The sequence below is a fragment of the Sinocyclocheilus grahami genome, unplaced genomic scaffold (genome assembly GCF_001515645.1).
Source record: "Sinocyclocheilus grahami isolate Dianchi unplaced genomic scaffold, SAMN03320097.WGS_v1.1 scaffold91.1, whole genome shotgun sequence".
Taxonomy (NCBI): domain Eukaryota; kingdom Metazoa; phylum Chordata; class Actinopteri; order Cypriniformes; family Cyprinidae; genus Sinocyclocheilus; species Sinocyclocheilus grahami.
This window is the reverse complement of record NW_015505270.1, coordinates 1,548,067-1,565,052: the sequence shown is the minus strand read 5'-3', so window position 1 is coordinate 1,565,052 and position 16,986 is coordinate 1,548,067. Positions and strand designations below refer to the sequence as shown.

The 16,986-nt window shown below is 36.1% G+C and overlaps 2 protein-coding genes across 3 annotated transcripts; one reads left to right on the top strand and one right to left on the bottom strand.

Annotated features, from left to right (window-relative positions):
- Positions 1-4,291: 4,291 nt before the first annotated feature.
- On the bottom strand, positions 4,292-7,018 carry LOC107587222 (uncharacterized). Of its 2 annotated transcripts, none has more exons than XM_016274918.1 (2): positions 6,356-7,017; positions 4,292-4,311 (listed from the first exon to the last, which is right to left on the bottom strand). In XM_016274918.1, exons 1-2 carry the CDS (start codon positions 6,990-6,992, stop codon positions 4,307-4,309), a joined length of 642 nt encoding a protein of 213 aa, XP_016130404.1. In that variant the 5' UTR covers positions 6,993-7,017; the 3' UTR covers positions 4,292-4,306. The 2 variants fall into 2 exon arrangements, with proteins under 2 accessions (XP_016130404.1, XP_016130403.1); XM_016274917.1 differs by lacking the exon at positions 4,292-4,311 and adding an exon at positions 5,103-5,218 and having other exon boundaries at positions 6,356-7,018.
- Positions 7,019-9,317: 2,299 nt separating this feature from the next.
- LOC107587221 (beta-crystallin A1-like) lies at positions 9,318-14,374 on the top strand. The gene is made up of 6 exons (XM_016274916.1): positions 9,318-9,404; positions 9,831-9,903; positions 11,497-11,615; positions 11,704-11,845; positions 13,420-13,562; positions 13,812-14,374. The coding sequence occupies exons 2-6, from the start codon at positions 9,859-9,861 to the stop codon at positions 13,957-13,959; spliced, it is 597 nt and encodes a 198-aa protein (XP_016130402.1). The 5' UTR covers positions 9,318-9,404; positions 9,831-9,858; the 3' UTR covers positions 13,960-14,374.
- The last annotated feature ends 2,612 nt before the right edge of the window (positions 14,375-16,986 follow it).

Here is a 16,986-nt window from a genome sequence, read left to right as displayed (position 1 = left end):
TTATATTTAATATAAAACATATTACAGTGCATGTGGCATACCATAGTCATTCACAGAACTGATTAAAGACAGTGACAGACAGCACTCATTTCAATGTCAATTCACTCATTTTAACTAAATAGAGTGATTGACAGATACAGTAGAAACATTATGTGTGGTTTTGTATTAAATATTTTGTATTAAATAATGACCCAGATCGTGAAATACATTTATTAGCCTTAGAGTAAGGGAAGCACAACTCGGGAAATGAGAGCATCCGAGGAGCATGTGAATACCGTGTATATTTATTTTAAATATTTTTAATGTTCTTTAATGTTATCCATCATTTTTTTTAAGCACCGTTTAGGCACTGGTTCCGTTTTAGAAGTATCGATTTGGCACCGGTATCGTAAAAAACCCAATCGATACCCAACCCTACCAAACTGGTCTAATTATTAAAAGGAACGGTTCAACAAAATGTCATAAGGCTTTTTTTTTTTTTGTAATGTACTGTAATTAGTGCCCTATGCTTCAAAATGACAGCAGAAGTACAATACATCTCATAACATTAGTCAATATGACTCATGTACCATAATCCGAGTCTTGTTCAAACAGTAGCACGAACAGGCCAAAAATTATATTCACTGACAATCCTCCCATCCGGTGAGCCATTAACCGCTGTGAACGATCATGGAGTCCAGCTAGTAAAACAAATAATTTTTCTGATTTATGAAAAATTATTCAACCAGGTTTTACATTTTTTTGCATTAGGCAGATGCTTTTATCAAAAGCAACTTAAGCCCTATTCGCACGGGATTAGTATTATCTGGGGACCTTGCGTGATTTTGAAATGCACCATGCTTACTGTTTGAACTACAAGGCGGCTTTTGTGAATCTGATCAACCAAGTCAAATGATCTGAATCAAAAAGTCAATGCATTATTAATGTGTGCTCCATCTACAGTCTAGGTGCAGTAAAATCAGGCACTGGTCCAGAAACCCTGGCCTTACTTAAAGCTCTAAGGGCATAAAGATTAAAATTTCATCTTAACACAATTCTAAGGCAACCCAGAGTGTGACTTTAGTTGTTTTTTTTTTCTTCATAAATTTAGAATAAAATGTAGTACAAAATTTATTGACGAATCATGATTTGTTCATGAAAATGTTTGTATGCAAATTTCATTATTTGAAAATGTTAAATATTGATATGTACAACACATGGTCAAATTGAACTAGTCTGGTTTTCAGTTAGCATACTAACCAATTAGCATGCCAAGCTAACATTTCGTCATCCATGTCCTAAAGTTTGGATACGTAACCATATCAAAACACTGATATTAAAACGTGCAATATAATGGACATGATAGTACCATACATTCCATTCAAAACTATTAATCTTCAGATGTCAAAGGGAACACATTCATTATCATCATCATCAGGCTTTACAAACGGCTATCTCTTGGGGTCCAAGGGGGACTGGAATCTGCAGGAGGATTGAATTTTTCATGACACCGGGCCGTGCTAAGGACACTAGGTTGCAAAGGAGTGGTGTACATTTTTAGCACATTAAGCTTGGCAGATTAGCCATCTGGAGTTTAGAGGTGCAGATATAGACACTAGAATAAGACACAGGAAATGACAGTAAGAGCAGACAGTGGAGAGCACCAAAAGGGCAAGGGATGCCACCATGAATATATGTAGAGATATATAGAGGTTGTGAAAAAAATTTCTAAATGTGTGCGATTGGCATACTCGCACATTGAGTAGGCATTGGCAATGCATCACATGGCATTTACAGATCAAAACAACCTGGCTCAAGAACAGAGGACACAAAGGTGTTTTATATTTTTAAAAAGGACAGTGATATAAAACAGTGTTAACGTTGGGTTTATGCATACAAAATGATTGGAGGAAAAAAAAAATCTGCATGAATCGTTCACAAAAAGATCAATACCATGCACTTAAATAGAAAGGATACATTTACATTTTATGCTGACTTTAAACATTCACACAGACCGTAAGTATACAGAACAGACTCCCAACTACCCATTAGTCTTAATTTCCTATTAAACTCAGACTGCAAATTTACATTTCTGTAACAGGGACTGGGAGTTGAAGTTATGATTCTTAAGTAGACAGGATCTAAACGTACGTTTAGCAGTGCTTTAATTTTTGCTGGAGAAGACAGTTATGCAGAGTCTCATATTTGAATATATGTCAATATAATTTCATTAGATCAACAATGAAGCTGGGTCACATGTTGAATTATTCAACTCAGAGTTAGGCAAGAGGTAAACAATGCAGAAACTGCAGTTCAGAACTAACAGTGAGGTAAAACAAACTGGCTGGTTGAAGTATGATTTCACACACTGCACGCAGTCTTAAGGAACAACAACATAGTTGGTAAATTTAGGAAGAGTAATGAGCTTTTTTCTGATTTGCTTGTCTGCTATAGTACAGCCTTGTATAAATTACTTTCTGAAAACTGTGTGCATAGAGTTGGAACTGGAACAGGATATTACATTTAAATTAGAGATGAATACTGGAGAGGACAAGGGTTTTTGTCGACGTACTTTAAACACCTCCAAGCACATTCATTTGAATTATATTTCATCAGATGTGGATAGTAAATCCATGTATCCATTTGAGCCTTCTTAATGATTAACATCTAAAACTGACTGAGTGAAAGCTACATAACATAGCTATAGACGCGGTGTCGGTTTAAAACGAAGAACGGGAGAAAGAAGAACATTCAATATTCCAAAGGAAGTTCAATAAACTGCACCAATCCATCATAAAAAAGTGCTCCACAGCTCCGGGGGGGGGGGTTAATAAAGGCCTGAAGCAAATAGATTAGTTTTTGTAAGAAAAATATCCATATTTAGAACTTTATAAACCATAATCTCTAGCTTCCCCTAACTGGTACGTGCATACACGAGAGAGTGGTGTTCCAGCAGATGAAGTAGGCATAGCGTAAGCTCCAGTAATATATGCAAGTCTCATGAGAACCAAGTTTTGTTTACAGGAGCAAAGGAGGCAAAGTTTCTGTTGTTTAGCAAAGGAAAACCAGTCTCCTCCTGGCTTATATCGAAATCCTCTGACATTTTTCTATACAAATCCTCATTTTGAACTTCTAATTCGTGCCAGTGTTTTGTTTTGCTCTCTCAGTGCTTCCGCGTTCGTCGTCTCACCGGAGCTTAGGCTACGCCTACGTATTACATCATCCGGCTAGAACTTCACTCTCTCGTAAACGCGTGTTCTGGTGGGCTATTTGATGCACCTTCCAACTATTATTGGTTATGGTTACAATGAGGGTTAACTGGAGAAGCAAAGCTAACGGTTTGAAAAGACCATGGAATACTCTCTCTACAGGCCTAAAAGCAAATTACAAAGTTGCTTTGATGAAATTCTGGCCTGATACTGACTTACTCAATTTAAGATGCTCAAGAAAGACATTTACAATGATTTAAAAAAAATAATGCAGTTAAATGCAAATGCATAGAATGCCAGGAATGTAAGGCTTAAAGTAACATTCAAAGGCAGAAAAATTCAAAGTTTGAACCTGATGAATTTGGAATGGTTTGACACTAAACTTCAGAACAATGTTTTACGATCAAGCCTATATTATGAACATTACAACATCATACAAGCAAAGAAATATATTTTGAATTATAATCACATTTATAATAAAAAAATATGCCCATTTCTACATAAAACTGCATGTATGTAACGGATTCTCTAAAGCTTCAGGTCTGCAGGAAACTTGCTCTTAATGAGGCGATGATGAGGGGCTCCTGGCCCACCTTCAACCTGCAGAAAGAGTTGCCATGGTAAAAATATCAACATGTGCCTCAACAATTACTCAGCATGTAATGTATTATCTAAAGGTGCTAATATTGGTCACTCAGAATAATTAGGAGCCAACACATATGCTTTCAAACCCTCGATCAATTGCTCTCAGTTGATATGACATGTTCATGGCTCAGCAATAGATTAGATTAATATAAGATTAATTAAGATTATTATATTACCATTAATATAATAAGATTTAATTTTTTTAAAGGCAGAAAAATTCAAAGTTTGAACCTGATGAATTTGGAATGGTTTGACACTAAACTTCAGAACAATGTTTTACGATCAAGCCTATATTATGAACATTACAACATCATACAAGCAAAGAAATATATTTTGAATTATAATCACATTTATAATAAAAAATATGCCCATTTCTACATAAAACTGCATGTATGTAACGGATTCTCTAAAGCTTCAGGTCTGCAGGAAACTTGCTCTTAATGAGGCCATGATGAGGGGCTCCTGCCCCACCTTCAACCTGCAGAAAGAGTTGCCATGGTAAAAATATCAACATGTGCCTCAACAATTACTCCGCATGTAATGTATTATCTAAAGGTGCTAATATTGGTCACTCAGAATAATTAGGAGCCAACACATATGCTTTCAAACCCTCGATCAATTGCTCTCAGATGATATGACATGTTCATGGCTCAGCAATAGATTAGATTAATATAAGATTAATTAAGATTATTATATTACCATTAATATAATAAGATGTAATTTTTTATGGTTTTGGTGCACTAAAATATGTCTTGTATACTGTGAGCAAAGCACAGGTTTGTTGCTTTGAGTGGGCAGCATTTCTCAGATGTTCAGAGAGGCCCAACAGGACAGCTTATGTAGTCAAACACAGCAAACAGGTGAAATGATGTAACTGCTTTGAGCAAATAAACATGCTGGTTGAGTGGGCTGGAAACAAACATGATCTGCACCTTTGTAGGGCACATTATAAACTTACCATCTGACAAAAACATGGCCCACTACCCTGCTCATTTACATACATCCCTTTACCAAGATATAGTTATCAGGATGGCTAACAGAACAAATCACAGCATCATTTTCCAGCAAGAGTTGATAAATGTTTTGGTTCATGAATCTGTATTATTGTTGTTGTCATGAGTAATCATAATTAATATTATTAATAGCTGTTATGGGGTGACACTTATTGTAACTTAAATATCTTATAGTTTAACATGAAAAAATGCAGGTGTAATGTAGGTGTAAAATGAATCAATTTTATTTATTTTTTTCTTTGATGCATAAAGATGTGTAGCCAAATACATTTATCATGTTTGGTGTTCATTCTTCATCTTCATTAGAACTTTAATTAAAACACTTAATATACACATCTTTCCTAAAACTTTTTTTAAACTTTCACTTCTTTCCTAAATTAAGAAAAAAAAAGAAAAAAAAAAAGAAAAGTCAGGTATTTTATACATGATACAAAAATACAAGGATGATGAACATATTAACTGTAAACAGAGAAAGATGGCTGCCAAGAGAAGGATATAATCCTAGGAAGTGTAAATATTTTACATATATTTACATAATTTATATATACACACACACATTTCTCAAATTACATTTCAGTAACCACTAAAGTCACATTACAAGTTATTCAGTGTATGCAAAGTTGCTCGAAAGTAGCTAATGGACAAGAGAACCATAGGAACTCAAGGGATTTCTGTTCAATATCAGCGGGAAAATTAACCAAACTGTACTTTAATTTGATTGTACATTTATATATCATAAATTTGAAAAATAATGACTGCTGTTAAAAATGCTAGATGCATTCAAGTCCTGATATAATTCGCAAACTGGTTAGAACTAATCAGGAATTTATATTTAAAAATTAATTAATTAAAAAATAATTAATTAGAATCCAAACTTTTTTGGAGGCATTTCTAATAGCTTAGCATTACATGCAGCCTCTTCATTAAGGTTCATGCGACGTGGATGTTGTATAAGCCATTGCACTGGCCTTTAAAAACAGTAATGGAGGACTTATTGGCCACCTGTTACCTAACCATGCTTAGGACTGCAAGGCTGAAGGAGGTTAATTATAGTTGATCCTTGGAAAATTACACTGCCCATGCCATTTATTTCTTCCCATTTCCAAAGTCATTCAATACATAAGTTCAATTTCAGTAGTATTACCAGTAAGAGGTCATATAACCCCAATGAAGACCTCTGAAGAGTGAGCTACATTGATGCACTGTAATGTCATATTTGCACACCAATAGGTCGAAATTTTGATGGTCTGTATAAAACCTGTTTGGTTCAGTCTGTACTTCAAGCAAGTTATTTTTCCAGTCTTACTTATTAAAGAAACCCCCTGATCTAGAATTGCTACAATATGGCGTATATAGCACAGTGAAGTGTTCATAAACAAGAGGATCTGTGATTACTCAATCTACTGAAGCCTGCGTTGATACAAAGCGCAACGTATTCAATAGCTTTGCGACAACGCACGATGTTTGGCGAAATATTCCGAGTGTGTTCCGATCCACTCGGTCACTTACTTTCAGTGATCTTCTGCAGTCCCAGCACATCCTCCGGGGTGATCGTTTCGTTCGCAAGCAGTTCCTCCTCTGTGGTGACGGGGACCCCGACGTCTGCCGTGTTGCAGCCCTTCTTGACTTTCATGGCCTCGGATAAATCAGGGTTCGAGTTCGCTTTGCCGCCGCGGATGCTGTGGCGGTTATTGCCGTTGCCGGTGTCTCCGCTGCTGCTGCAACTACCGGGATTAACGCCGCCGGACTTCTTAGAGCACGATGGGTCCTGGCTGTTGCCTGTGCTGGTACAAGAATAGCTCATTATCCGCTCCTCCTCCTCCTCCACCACCACCCCCCTGCTCCCCCGGTCTAGAAAAGACACAAAACAGTCACCCTCCCGCACCCGAAGGGCTGAGCAGGTCGCCCGTTTAGAGGTATTTAAATCCTCCCGTTCTCCGCTCAATCTGAACCTCTCTCGCGCTCCAGCTGAGGGACGTACTACTGCGCGGCACGAGGGGGTCGCCTGCAGTTCAGTGGCGCACGGTGACAACAGATGACACTGTTTGACTGATAAAAAAAAGACTGCTTTGAGCTCAGCGCGTTGTATTTCTAAGGAAATCGTTTTTAATAAAATCAGTCGTCGAGCCTGGACTGAACTGGTCATTCTAGCATGTAGTGTGCGCCGGATATCTGTTTGGAATGATCCCCCGTTTGTCGTGTGGTATGATCCAAATTGATTAGTGAATGGTGTGAAGGTGCATTAATTCAACTCAAAACTAATCAGATAGCCTAGATAAAGCACAACCCCCAGCAAATATGAGAAATTGTAACGCCAATATTATTATTTAAAATTAAAATAAACTTGTATAGCTGTATATCCGTTTTTTTTATTTTTTTTTTTTACTTTAAATCTAATTTCAGGCTGCATTGACATGTGATGTGAAAGTCTTTGATTCGAAAAAAAAGAAAGGTTCCATTAAGGGTTTTACGCAGCAATGCCAGTGAAGAACCATTTTTGGGTTTCCCACAGAACGTTTCAGTGAACATAGCCCCTTTTTCTTTTAAGAAAAAAAAACAAATTTTAATAACTTAAATAATCTTAGCCACTTTTCTTTTAAGAATTTTTTTTTTTAATAACTTCCATAATCTTTTGCCACCATAAAGTACTTTTTGTGCAATAAAAGGTTCTTGGTGGAACCATATATGCCAATAAACAACCTGAATTTAGTGAAGTTATGACAGTCCACAAGAGGACGCTACACGACAGTAGGCTACAACAACAAAAACTAGCCTAACCGTTTATAAAAACGATATCAACATTTCATTTATACCAGAGAATGAGACACTGCTTTCTTAACACTGAAAAAACCCTAACTCGAGCAATTCATCAAATAATGCATCTTCGAATAATTCAAAGAACTCCCTTTTTAACCAATATAGTTGTGCTTACTGGTATAATAGCCTGTTATATTACAGCTATTGTTGTTATGATACAAAACTAAGATGGAATCAAACCTTTATAGCTTAAAAGACAGGCCAAAGGCATAAATAAATGTCATCAGTAACACGTTTATGTTCATGGTGAGTTTATTAATAATATGGCTGAGAGTGTGTAGCCTATGTTTGTAGAAGAGGACACACTCATTTCATCTCACGGGCCTGCTGAGCTGGCTTGTCTCTTTGTCATCACGGTGTGGCTGCTCTCATCAGCAGAAATCCACACACACACGTGCACATACAGACATTTTTACACACAACCAGAACTACATTTGACACACACACTCAGCATTACTTTTTTGAAAAAGTAACTCAGATATTTTCTTGTAAATTAAAAAAGTAATGCGTTACTTTACTAGTTACTTGACAAAAGTAATCTGATTACGTAACTCGCGTTACTTGTAATGAGTTACCCCCAACACTGCACATTCGACACACACACCTCCACCCTGGACAACAATGTGCTGACTGCAGTCTGTGTAAGGCCATTGTTTTGCAAAGAGACCTGGGTCGAGGTTGTGGGCTGAGCATCAGAAGTCATTTCACAATGAACGCTAAAGCTGTTCAGTTCATTTCAAATCACACGGACTGAAATGTTCAGGTCTATACACGGAAATAAAAAAAGATATTTGGAGTACGTTTTACAAGAAAACTCCATTTTAGTCATTCTACTTCAGAATTTCACATTAATTCAATGCCGTTCCTTTGCAATTATTCATGAAATTAACTAGCAGTCGAGTGAAAATTGTTTCAAAGTAAATCCTACAGCTATTTGTTTTCAGTATATGTGCATCTTTCAGTGTAAATGTCCTATGGTACATAGTTTTTCTAAAAAGCCATGTATTGTTGCTGAATTTGATGTAAGTTGCTATTGAACACATTAGTTTTTAGACATTTAAACTGCTGTGATGTTAAATTTGTCGGCATTTGAGCTCCATCAGTATCCGCTTCATTGATTTGGAAAACACACAGATTCATATTAGCATCTGCATTGCAATGTTTTTCCATTTATGGGTCAGAAACTCATCCGCGTTACTCATTGCATTGTCATTGCATCTCAGGCATCAACAAATAAAAAATTTGTATTATGTGAAAACCAATATATTTCAGTGCTATTTTGAATAGATTTTTTCCCTTATAAAGTCTGTAAAATATCAAATACTGTCGCAAAGACGTCTTCAATTCAAATTTGATAGGCCTGAAATGAAAATCTCGAGTTATAGTATATAACCTTTTATGTAATTCACATAAATGTGACCTAAAATCACATATTAGTATACTTTCCTACCTTTATAGTGTAAAAGTGAGGTGATCATCAGGTAGTGGAACATGAGAGGCCATGCAGCTCCATGGCCGCTCATTGGTGGAGATCAGTTCATTGTAAAGAGCACGCGGAGGAAATAAAGGACTACAGTTGAGGTCAGAAACAAAAGGCATCCAAAGCAAAATGCTGACAGCAGCCGGGGTCTGTGAATCAGGGAGCCCTATTGAAGCGGCGTCTGTATAAATAGCCCCACAGATGCCTGAGCAGGAGACCGCGTGGTGGATTCCCCTCAACGCATACAGCTCATTCTATTGGGTAAGTCTGGTAAACCCTGTACCTCTGCCAACTTTAAACCAGATTAAACAAGCCTGGAACACCATAGTGAGCATTAAATATACAGAATGATAAATCAAACAGTGATCCACTGATACAATAAGACATGCTAATTATAATTATGATAGAGGAGATAATTATGATTCAACAAGGTATTTGAACAAGACTGACCTGATGTGCATTAGACTGTAATATAAGCCACTCGGTTTAATTGATCCAACAATGTTCAGGCTTGTCGCACAAAGAATGTTATGAAGAGAAAAAAAAGCACTTGTACTGTTTTTTTTTCACAGTATGACAGGTAAGTGAAAGTAGAAATGTATGAAAACTGTTCATCATGTATGGCATTTTAGGGATGTTATACAGCGATGAACTATTCTGACATGATGTCTGATTCTTTGCATGCAGGTCAGTCAGCGCTGAGATATCTGAAACAATGGCTCTGACAAACCCTATGTCAATGCCCATGGGACCATGGAAGGTACAGCGATTTTATTTATTTTTTTTAGAAGAAAAAATATTGTATTTTTATTTCATTTAATATTTAATTAATTGTTTTTATTTTGTCACTTATGCTCACCAATGCTAGATTTATTTGATCAAAAATGCAAATAATATTGTGAAATATGATTACAATTTAAAACAACTGCTTTCTATTTGAATATATTTTAAACTGTAATTTTATTCCTGTGATATCAATGCTGAATTTTCAGCAGCCAACAGTACCATTAATAAATAAATAAATAATCTCATTTTCAAAACTGTTTTCAGTATTGATAATAATAAAAATCATTATTAATATTTGAGCAGCAAATCAGCATATTAGAATGATTTCTGAAGGATCATGTGACACTGAAGACTGGAGTAATGATGCTGAAAATTCAGCTTTGACATCACAGGTATAAATTATATTATGAAATACATTCAGATAGAAAATAGTTTTTTCAAACGGTAATCATATTTTACAATATTAGTTTTACTGTATTTTTGATCAAATAAATGCACCCTTGGTGAGCATAAGAGAATTCTTCCAAAAACCTTAATTATTCCTAACTTTTGACTGTTGATGTATGGATTTATTTTGAATTAAAGTTTAAAAAAATAATAATTTTAAATAATTTAACCCTTTAACTGTCACTCACATTTTTGAACATAGACGTGAAAGTGCACGATCCAAACTTAATTTTTTTAAATTCATAAACGAAAACATTTTGTAACATGATATTGATGTACCATTTTCGTGGTAATGCAATGTTTGATTTTAAAATGGGTTTCAAAGGATGAATTTTGAGATTTAAAGTTTTCAATTGATTTATAATTTCTGATGATTTCTAAAGTGTGATAGAGAAAAAGGCAACAAAGAAGACTTTTTTTGACAAAGGTCAGAACTCCTGTTATGATGTAGATTTTTGAGGTGCACTTTTGTCATAAATTAATCTATTACTTTTCCTACATAGATATTTTACCAATGTTTTTGTAAAAACATATTTAGGAGTGGTAGACCTTTCCAACGATATATAGTTTGTCATGATTAGATTAGGATTTAATTGTAATATAGTGAAGTAAACTTAGGCGTCCCACAGAGGGGACGGGTGACAGTTAAATGGTTAAAACAAATTTTAACACGTAAACAACAGGTAAATTTGTCCCCCGCACTTTATTTCGGGCAAGCGTGTTCACATAGAGGTTTTCAAGGGTTTTTCAATTTCAGTTTTTCAAATTATATCCAGGTAATAAATGAAGTATATTAATAATGCAGTGCTAATTGACATTGCATTTATTAGAGTACAGAAACTATTCTGCCTTATTCAGTGATAAAAATTGAAAAAAATGGGTTTGTAGTATATAAACACAAATCATAAAACTGTCATTAGGAAAATATTTAAAACAAATTAAGAAAAATATTATAGAATATAAATTATTTGGTTATTGTCCTGCAGTGTATTTGACTGTCAATTAAAAAACTTGTCAATTAAAAAAAAAAAATTATTACTACATTTCTGTCCCCGACTTCTGAAAAGATGGCTACGCCCCTGGATATTTGTGTGTATTTACACATTTCTTTCTTTTTCAGATTACTGTTTATGATCAGGAGCATTTCCAAGGCAGGCGTTGTGAATTCACCGCTTGCTGCCAGAACATCATGGAGTACGGAATGGAGACTGTCCGCTCCCTGAAGGTGGAGTGTGGCGTGTGAGTAAAAGCAAGCATCTTTGATTACCTGAGTAAATCTCTCTTCCTCTTTCCAGCCCCATCTCCTAATGGTTTCTTCTGACTCTAGCTGGGTAGGTTTTGAGCACTCTACCTTCAATGGCCAGCAGTTCATCCTGGAGAAGGGAGATTACCCTTGCTGGGAGGCCTGGAGTGGCAGCAATGCCTATCGCATTGAGAGGCTGATGTCCTTCCGCCCCATCCATTCTGCTGTGAGTGAGACCATCTGCAGCAGAGACACACAATACACCCACCAACAGACTCTCTGATCATCACTATTTCTCAGCACATTTACATTTTTCATAGTTGTAGATACATGGCATTAAATTGAGTTGAGAATAAATTGAATTTGAAGTGAGCTAGTAAAAAAATTGCAAAAAGCATAACTGAAATTAATAATCAGAAATATTAGAAACATAAATCTAAAATATTTGTTAAAAAAGCAGTAAATCATAAAAACAAAATGTATATGAAAATGTAAATATACTAATAATCAATGTTTGAAAAGCTACATTTATGTATTTATTTATTTATTTATTTATTTACTTACACATGTTTCATACACCAGGGGTATAATTAGAAATATATATATATATATATAATATTTGTTTAAAAAGTAATAAATAATTAAATATAATTTATACAAAATATTAATAATCAATGTCTGAAATGTCCTTTATTTATTCATTTGCATAATTTACATATACATGCTATCATAAACAAAGGGGTATAATAAGAAATATTAGAAGAATAGGTCCAAAATATTTGATAAAAAGCAATAAATAATCAAATGTAATTGATCTAATATTAAAGCTTATTTATTTATTTATTATCATTTACATATTTTATCATACACACAAAGGGTAATGAAAACAGAAATATTAATCTAAAATATTTATTAAAAAAGCAATATTAATATAAAAAAAATTAATTTATAAAATGTATAAAAACCAGTCTTAAGTCTCTGGGGTATATTTGTAGCAATAGCCAAAAAAACATTGTACGGGTCAAAATTATTGATTTTTCTTTTATGCCAAAAATCATTAGGATATTAAGTAAAGATCATGTTCCATGAAGATATTTTGTACATTTCCTACTGTAAATATATCAAAACTTAATTTTTGATTAGTAATATGCATTGCTAAGGACTTCATTTGGACAACTTTAAAGGCGATTTTCTCAATATTATGATTTTCTTGCACCCTCAGATTCCAAATTTTCAAATAGTTGTATCTCGGCCAAATATTGTCCTATCCTAACAAACCACACATCAATGGAAAGCTTATGTATTCATTATTGCTGTCAGATGATGTATAAATCTCAATTTCAAAAAATTGACCCTTATGACTGGTTTTGTGGTCCAGGGTCACATATAAGATATAACTACGTATATAAGATAGATAGATAGGTAGGTATGATTTATAGAAGTTATAAAACATTGATTTTATAATCAATGTTTGAAAAGCCATCTTTATTTATTTAATTATTTAAACTTTTATTTTCATGGTCATTTTATGGCTCATGGCGGAAGAACATTTCCTAGAATGCAATACCTTGTCCATTTTGTTGTGTTAGACTAATTAAAAATGAAGTTGTGTGACTGTTACACTGCAGTAAATTTAATTTCCATTTGCAATTTCATTCGTTCCAATTCAACATCCTGTGAGACAGGGCCAGTTTAATTCAAATTCCAAGTCACAAATTTAAAGGGAACCAGTTCTTCAAATCAGAATTTTGTTCAACAGAGCATTCAACAAGTTGTCTTTCTTTCTCCATTCTGAAACAGATGCACAGTGATTGCCGTATGACGCTTTTCGAGTGTGAGAACATGACTGGAAGGCAGTGGGAGATGTGCAATGACTACCCCTCCCTGCAGGCTATGGGATGGTGCAGCAACGAGATCGGCTCCATCAAAGTCATGAGTGGAGCGTAAGTACGATTGCCCAGAATGGATTTTAATCACCTGATCATTTTGTTAGGGTCAAACATTTTTGGTCCAAAAATGGAGGCTGGTTTTCTGTTTTTATTTTTATTTTTTTTACTTATGTTGCTTTTGACCTGTATCTGAAATAGGCTGGCGTCACTGTATTCATCACTGCATTCATCAACGTTTGAGATATCAAATACTCCACTTGGCCTCCATGGTAACATGCTGCCTCTCTGTTCCTATTTCTCTAGCTGGGTATGCTACCAGTATCCTGGTTACCGCGGTTACCAGTACATTATGGAGTGCGACTGCCACGGAGGCGAGTACAGGCACTACAGGGAGTACGGTTGCCATGCTCAGACCCCCCAGATCCAGTCTATCCGTAGGATCCAGCATTGAGAGGAACCAGACGTGTCCTTCCTCCCTTCCCTCCCTTCTTCCTCCTTCTGAGCCCTTCAAACTTCCACTTCCTCCATCCCTCCGTTCCCAGCCATGCAAGATGGTTTGTTGACCCAGACGGCAGGCTGGTATACTGGTGCTACACTAATGCAACAAGTTCACAGCATGTTTTTTACCAACTACACGAGGAAAGAAAGACAAACTATTGACGCCAGGAATGATTAGAAAAAAAAGCAGAAGAAAAAGTCCTGTATGACGACAGCCGAAAAGGACGTGGTGCGGTGAGAAGCCGGGAGCGTTGCTCTTCTTTCGTCATGACTTGATCATCATGATCATAGCCAATGCAGTTTTCATGGTCAACTTCTGTATGATATTTGATGAATAAAGAACATGAGCATAACATCTAAAGAAACAACAACAAAAAAACTGAATAATTGATACCAGCTAACTGTGATGTGTGGATCTTTACTGACCTTAAGTGAACATTAGAACAAACTCTGAACTCTCACATCAGTCATTTTCAGAAAAGGTGTAATGAATTGTTTAACATTAAAATTTGAAATGAAAAGATATAATGTCTCAGAATATATGTTAAAGGTGACATATCATGAAAATCTGACTTTTCCAGGTTTTAAGTGCTATAATCAGGCCCCTGGTGCATCTACCAACCAAGGAAACGTGAAAAAGATTAACCCAGTAACTTTGTTTAGGTAAGACTTTTTCTGCAAGCATCTGAGAAGACGAGCGCCTCTGATTTCGCTCCCTTGGTGACGTGGCAAAGGGATCTCATTATAATATTACCACCCCTTAATCTGTAAGTTTACACCCACTGGTGCCGTTATTGTGTTTTCGCAAGCGACAACGGTGTATTAGTTCTAATGCCACGGCGAAAGTTTGAGCAAAACATGCTAACTGTTCTGTCTTTGGCTGCACAGACGAGCACAGAACACTATTAAGAGTCCCAGCCTCAGACAAGAGAGCAGTGGATTTATTGATTTATTTAATGTATATGGTTGCTGCCACACAGATCTAAAATAAACAAGCGATTTATTTCCCAGCAGTTTACCTTCACAGACATAACCGACTGTTTTTGTAACTTGTGTGTTTTTAACGTAAATGAGAACTTAGTTTAGTACTCTCATGCTGTGACAGCCGCTTTCTGTCCGTGTGCTTCGGATGCGTGCATTCAGAAAACCTTATATCAGAAGTTTAAACTCATATGGTTTAAAACGCATGATTTCAGCTCGATAAACATGATACATCAGAATCAAAACAGATGTTTTTAGCAGGTACTAGTGTTGGGTCGTTCTTGAACGATTCGTTCATTTTGAAAAGAGAGCAGTGGATTTATTGATTTATTTAATGTATATGGTTGCTGCCACACAGATCTAAAATAAACAAGCGATTTATTTCCCAGCAGTTTACCTTCACAGACATAACCGACTGTTTTTGTAACTTGTGTGTTTTTAACGTAAATGAGAACTTAGTTTAGTACTCTCATGCTGTGACAGCCGCTTTCTGTCCGTGTGCTTCGGATGCGTGCATTCAGAAAACCTTATATCAGAAGTTTAAACTCATATGGTTTAAAACGCATGATTTCAGCTCGATAAACATGATACATCAGAATCAAAACAGATGTTTTTAGCAGGTACTAGTGTTGGGTCGTTCTTGAACGATTCGTTCATTTTGAACGAATCTTTAATGTGACTCGGGAAGAACGAGTCGTCTCGGGGAGTGATTCGTTCAGTCGCGCATTCGCAACATCCTATAGGTTCAGTACTGGAATTTGTCAAGTAGTTCACCTGTTTCGAGTCTTCGGGTTTTTCGAGTCATTTGTTCATCACGTGACAGCCCCATAAGTTTAACCTATGCAGTCTGAGCCGGAAAGAGAATTGATTAGTTCATCTCTCGAGTCTTCGGGTTTGAGTCGCTCGTTCATCACGTGACAGCCCCATAAGCTTAACCTATGCAGTATTTTAAAGAAGTCTCTTCTGCTCACCGAGCCTGCATTTATTTGATCCAAAGTACAGCAAGAGCAGTAATACTGTGAAATATTTTTACTATTGTTACAACATTCAGTGTTATGGAAAAGAACCATAATGACAGAAATTCACACATTTATAAACTGTAAGAAGTAAAAAGCTACAATTTGAGACCAGAAACGCATCACGTAACTGTAAGAGCAAATAATAATTATAATAATGTTGATAATAATAATAATAATAACTATGCACCCGTTTGTAAGGAAGCTTGTAAATTAACTAATTTCTCTATCCAATGCTGTCACGTCATGTGACAAAAGAACGAATGATTCGAAAGACTCGAGAGATGAACTAATCAATTCTCTTTTCGGCTCAGACTGTATTGGTTAAAGCATATGGGACTGTCACGTGATGAACGAACGGCTCAAACCTGAAGACTTGTCAGATAAGAGGTGAGGTGAGCTAATCATAGACTGAAGACCCAGCCAGGTAAACAATTAATTAAAGGGGTCATATGATGCGATTTCAATTTTTCCTTTCTCTTTGGAGTGTTCCAAGCTCTTGGTGCATAAAGAAGACCTGTAAAGTTGCAAAGACTAAAGTCTCAAATCCAAAGAGATATTCTTTATAAAAGTTAAGAGTCAGCCACACCTACCTAAAACGGCTCGTTCTAACATGCCCCCACATATCTAGGTCACTATGTGGGAAGATTTGCATAACGCCGCCCAAATGTTCACGCAAAGAAAGAAGGTGTAACTTTTATTCTCGCTGTAGTTTTGTTGTTTCCGCCACCATGTCGTAAAGACGCTGTGTGCTTCGTTGTGAAAGCGAAACTACTTTGTTTGGTCTTCCAAAAGAGGACGATATCTGCTTTGTCATGCCTGGAGCTGACCCGTGCTGGTTGCTGAGGAAATACTACAACTTTGCGCTGTGGATCACCGGATCGGCTTTCACCGTGGACGAAGCGGAGTCCAGCCCGGAGTCGTCACATGTCCTTCCGGACACTCCTTCGTCGAAATCGCTGGCCACGCCGCTCTCAAGCCCA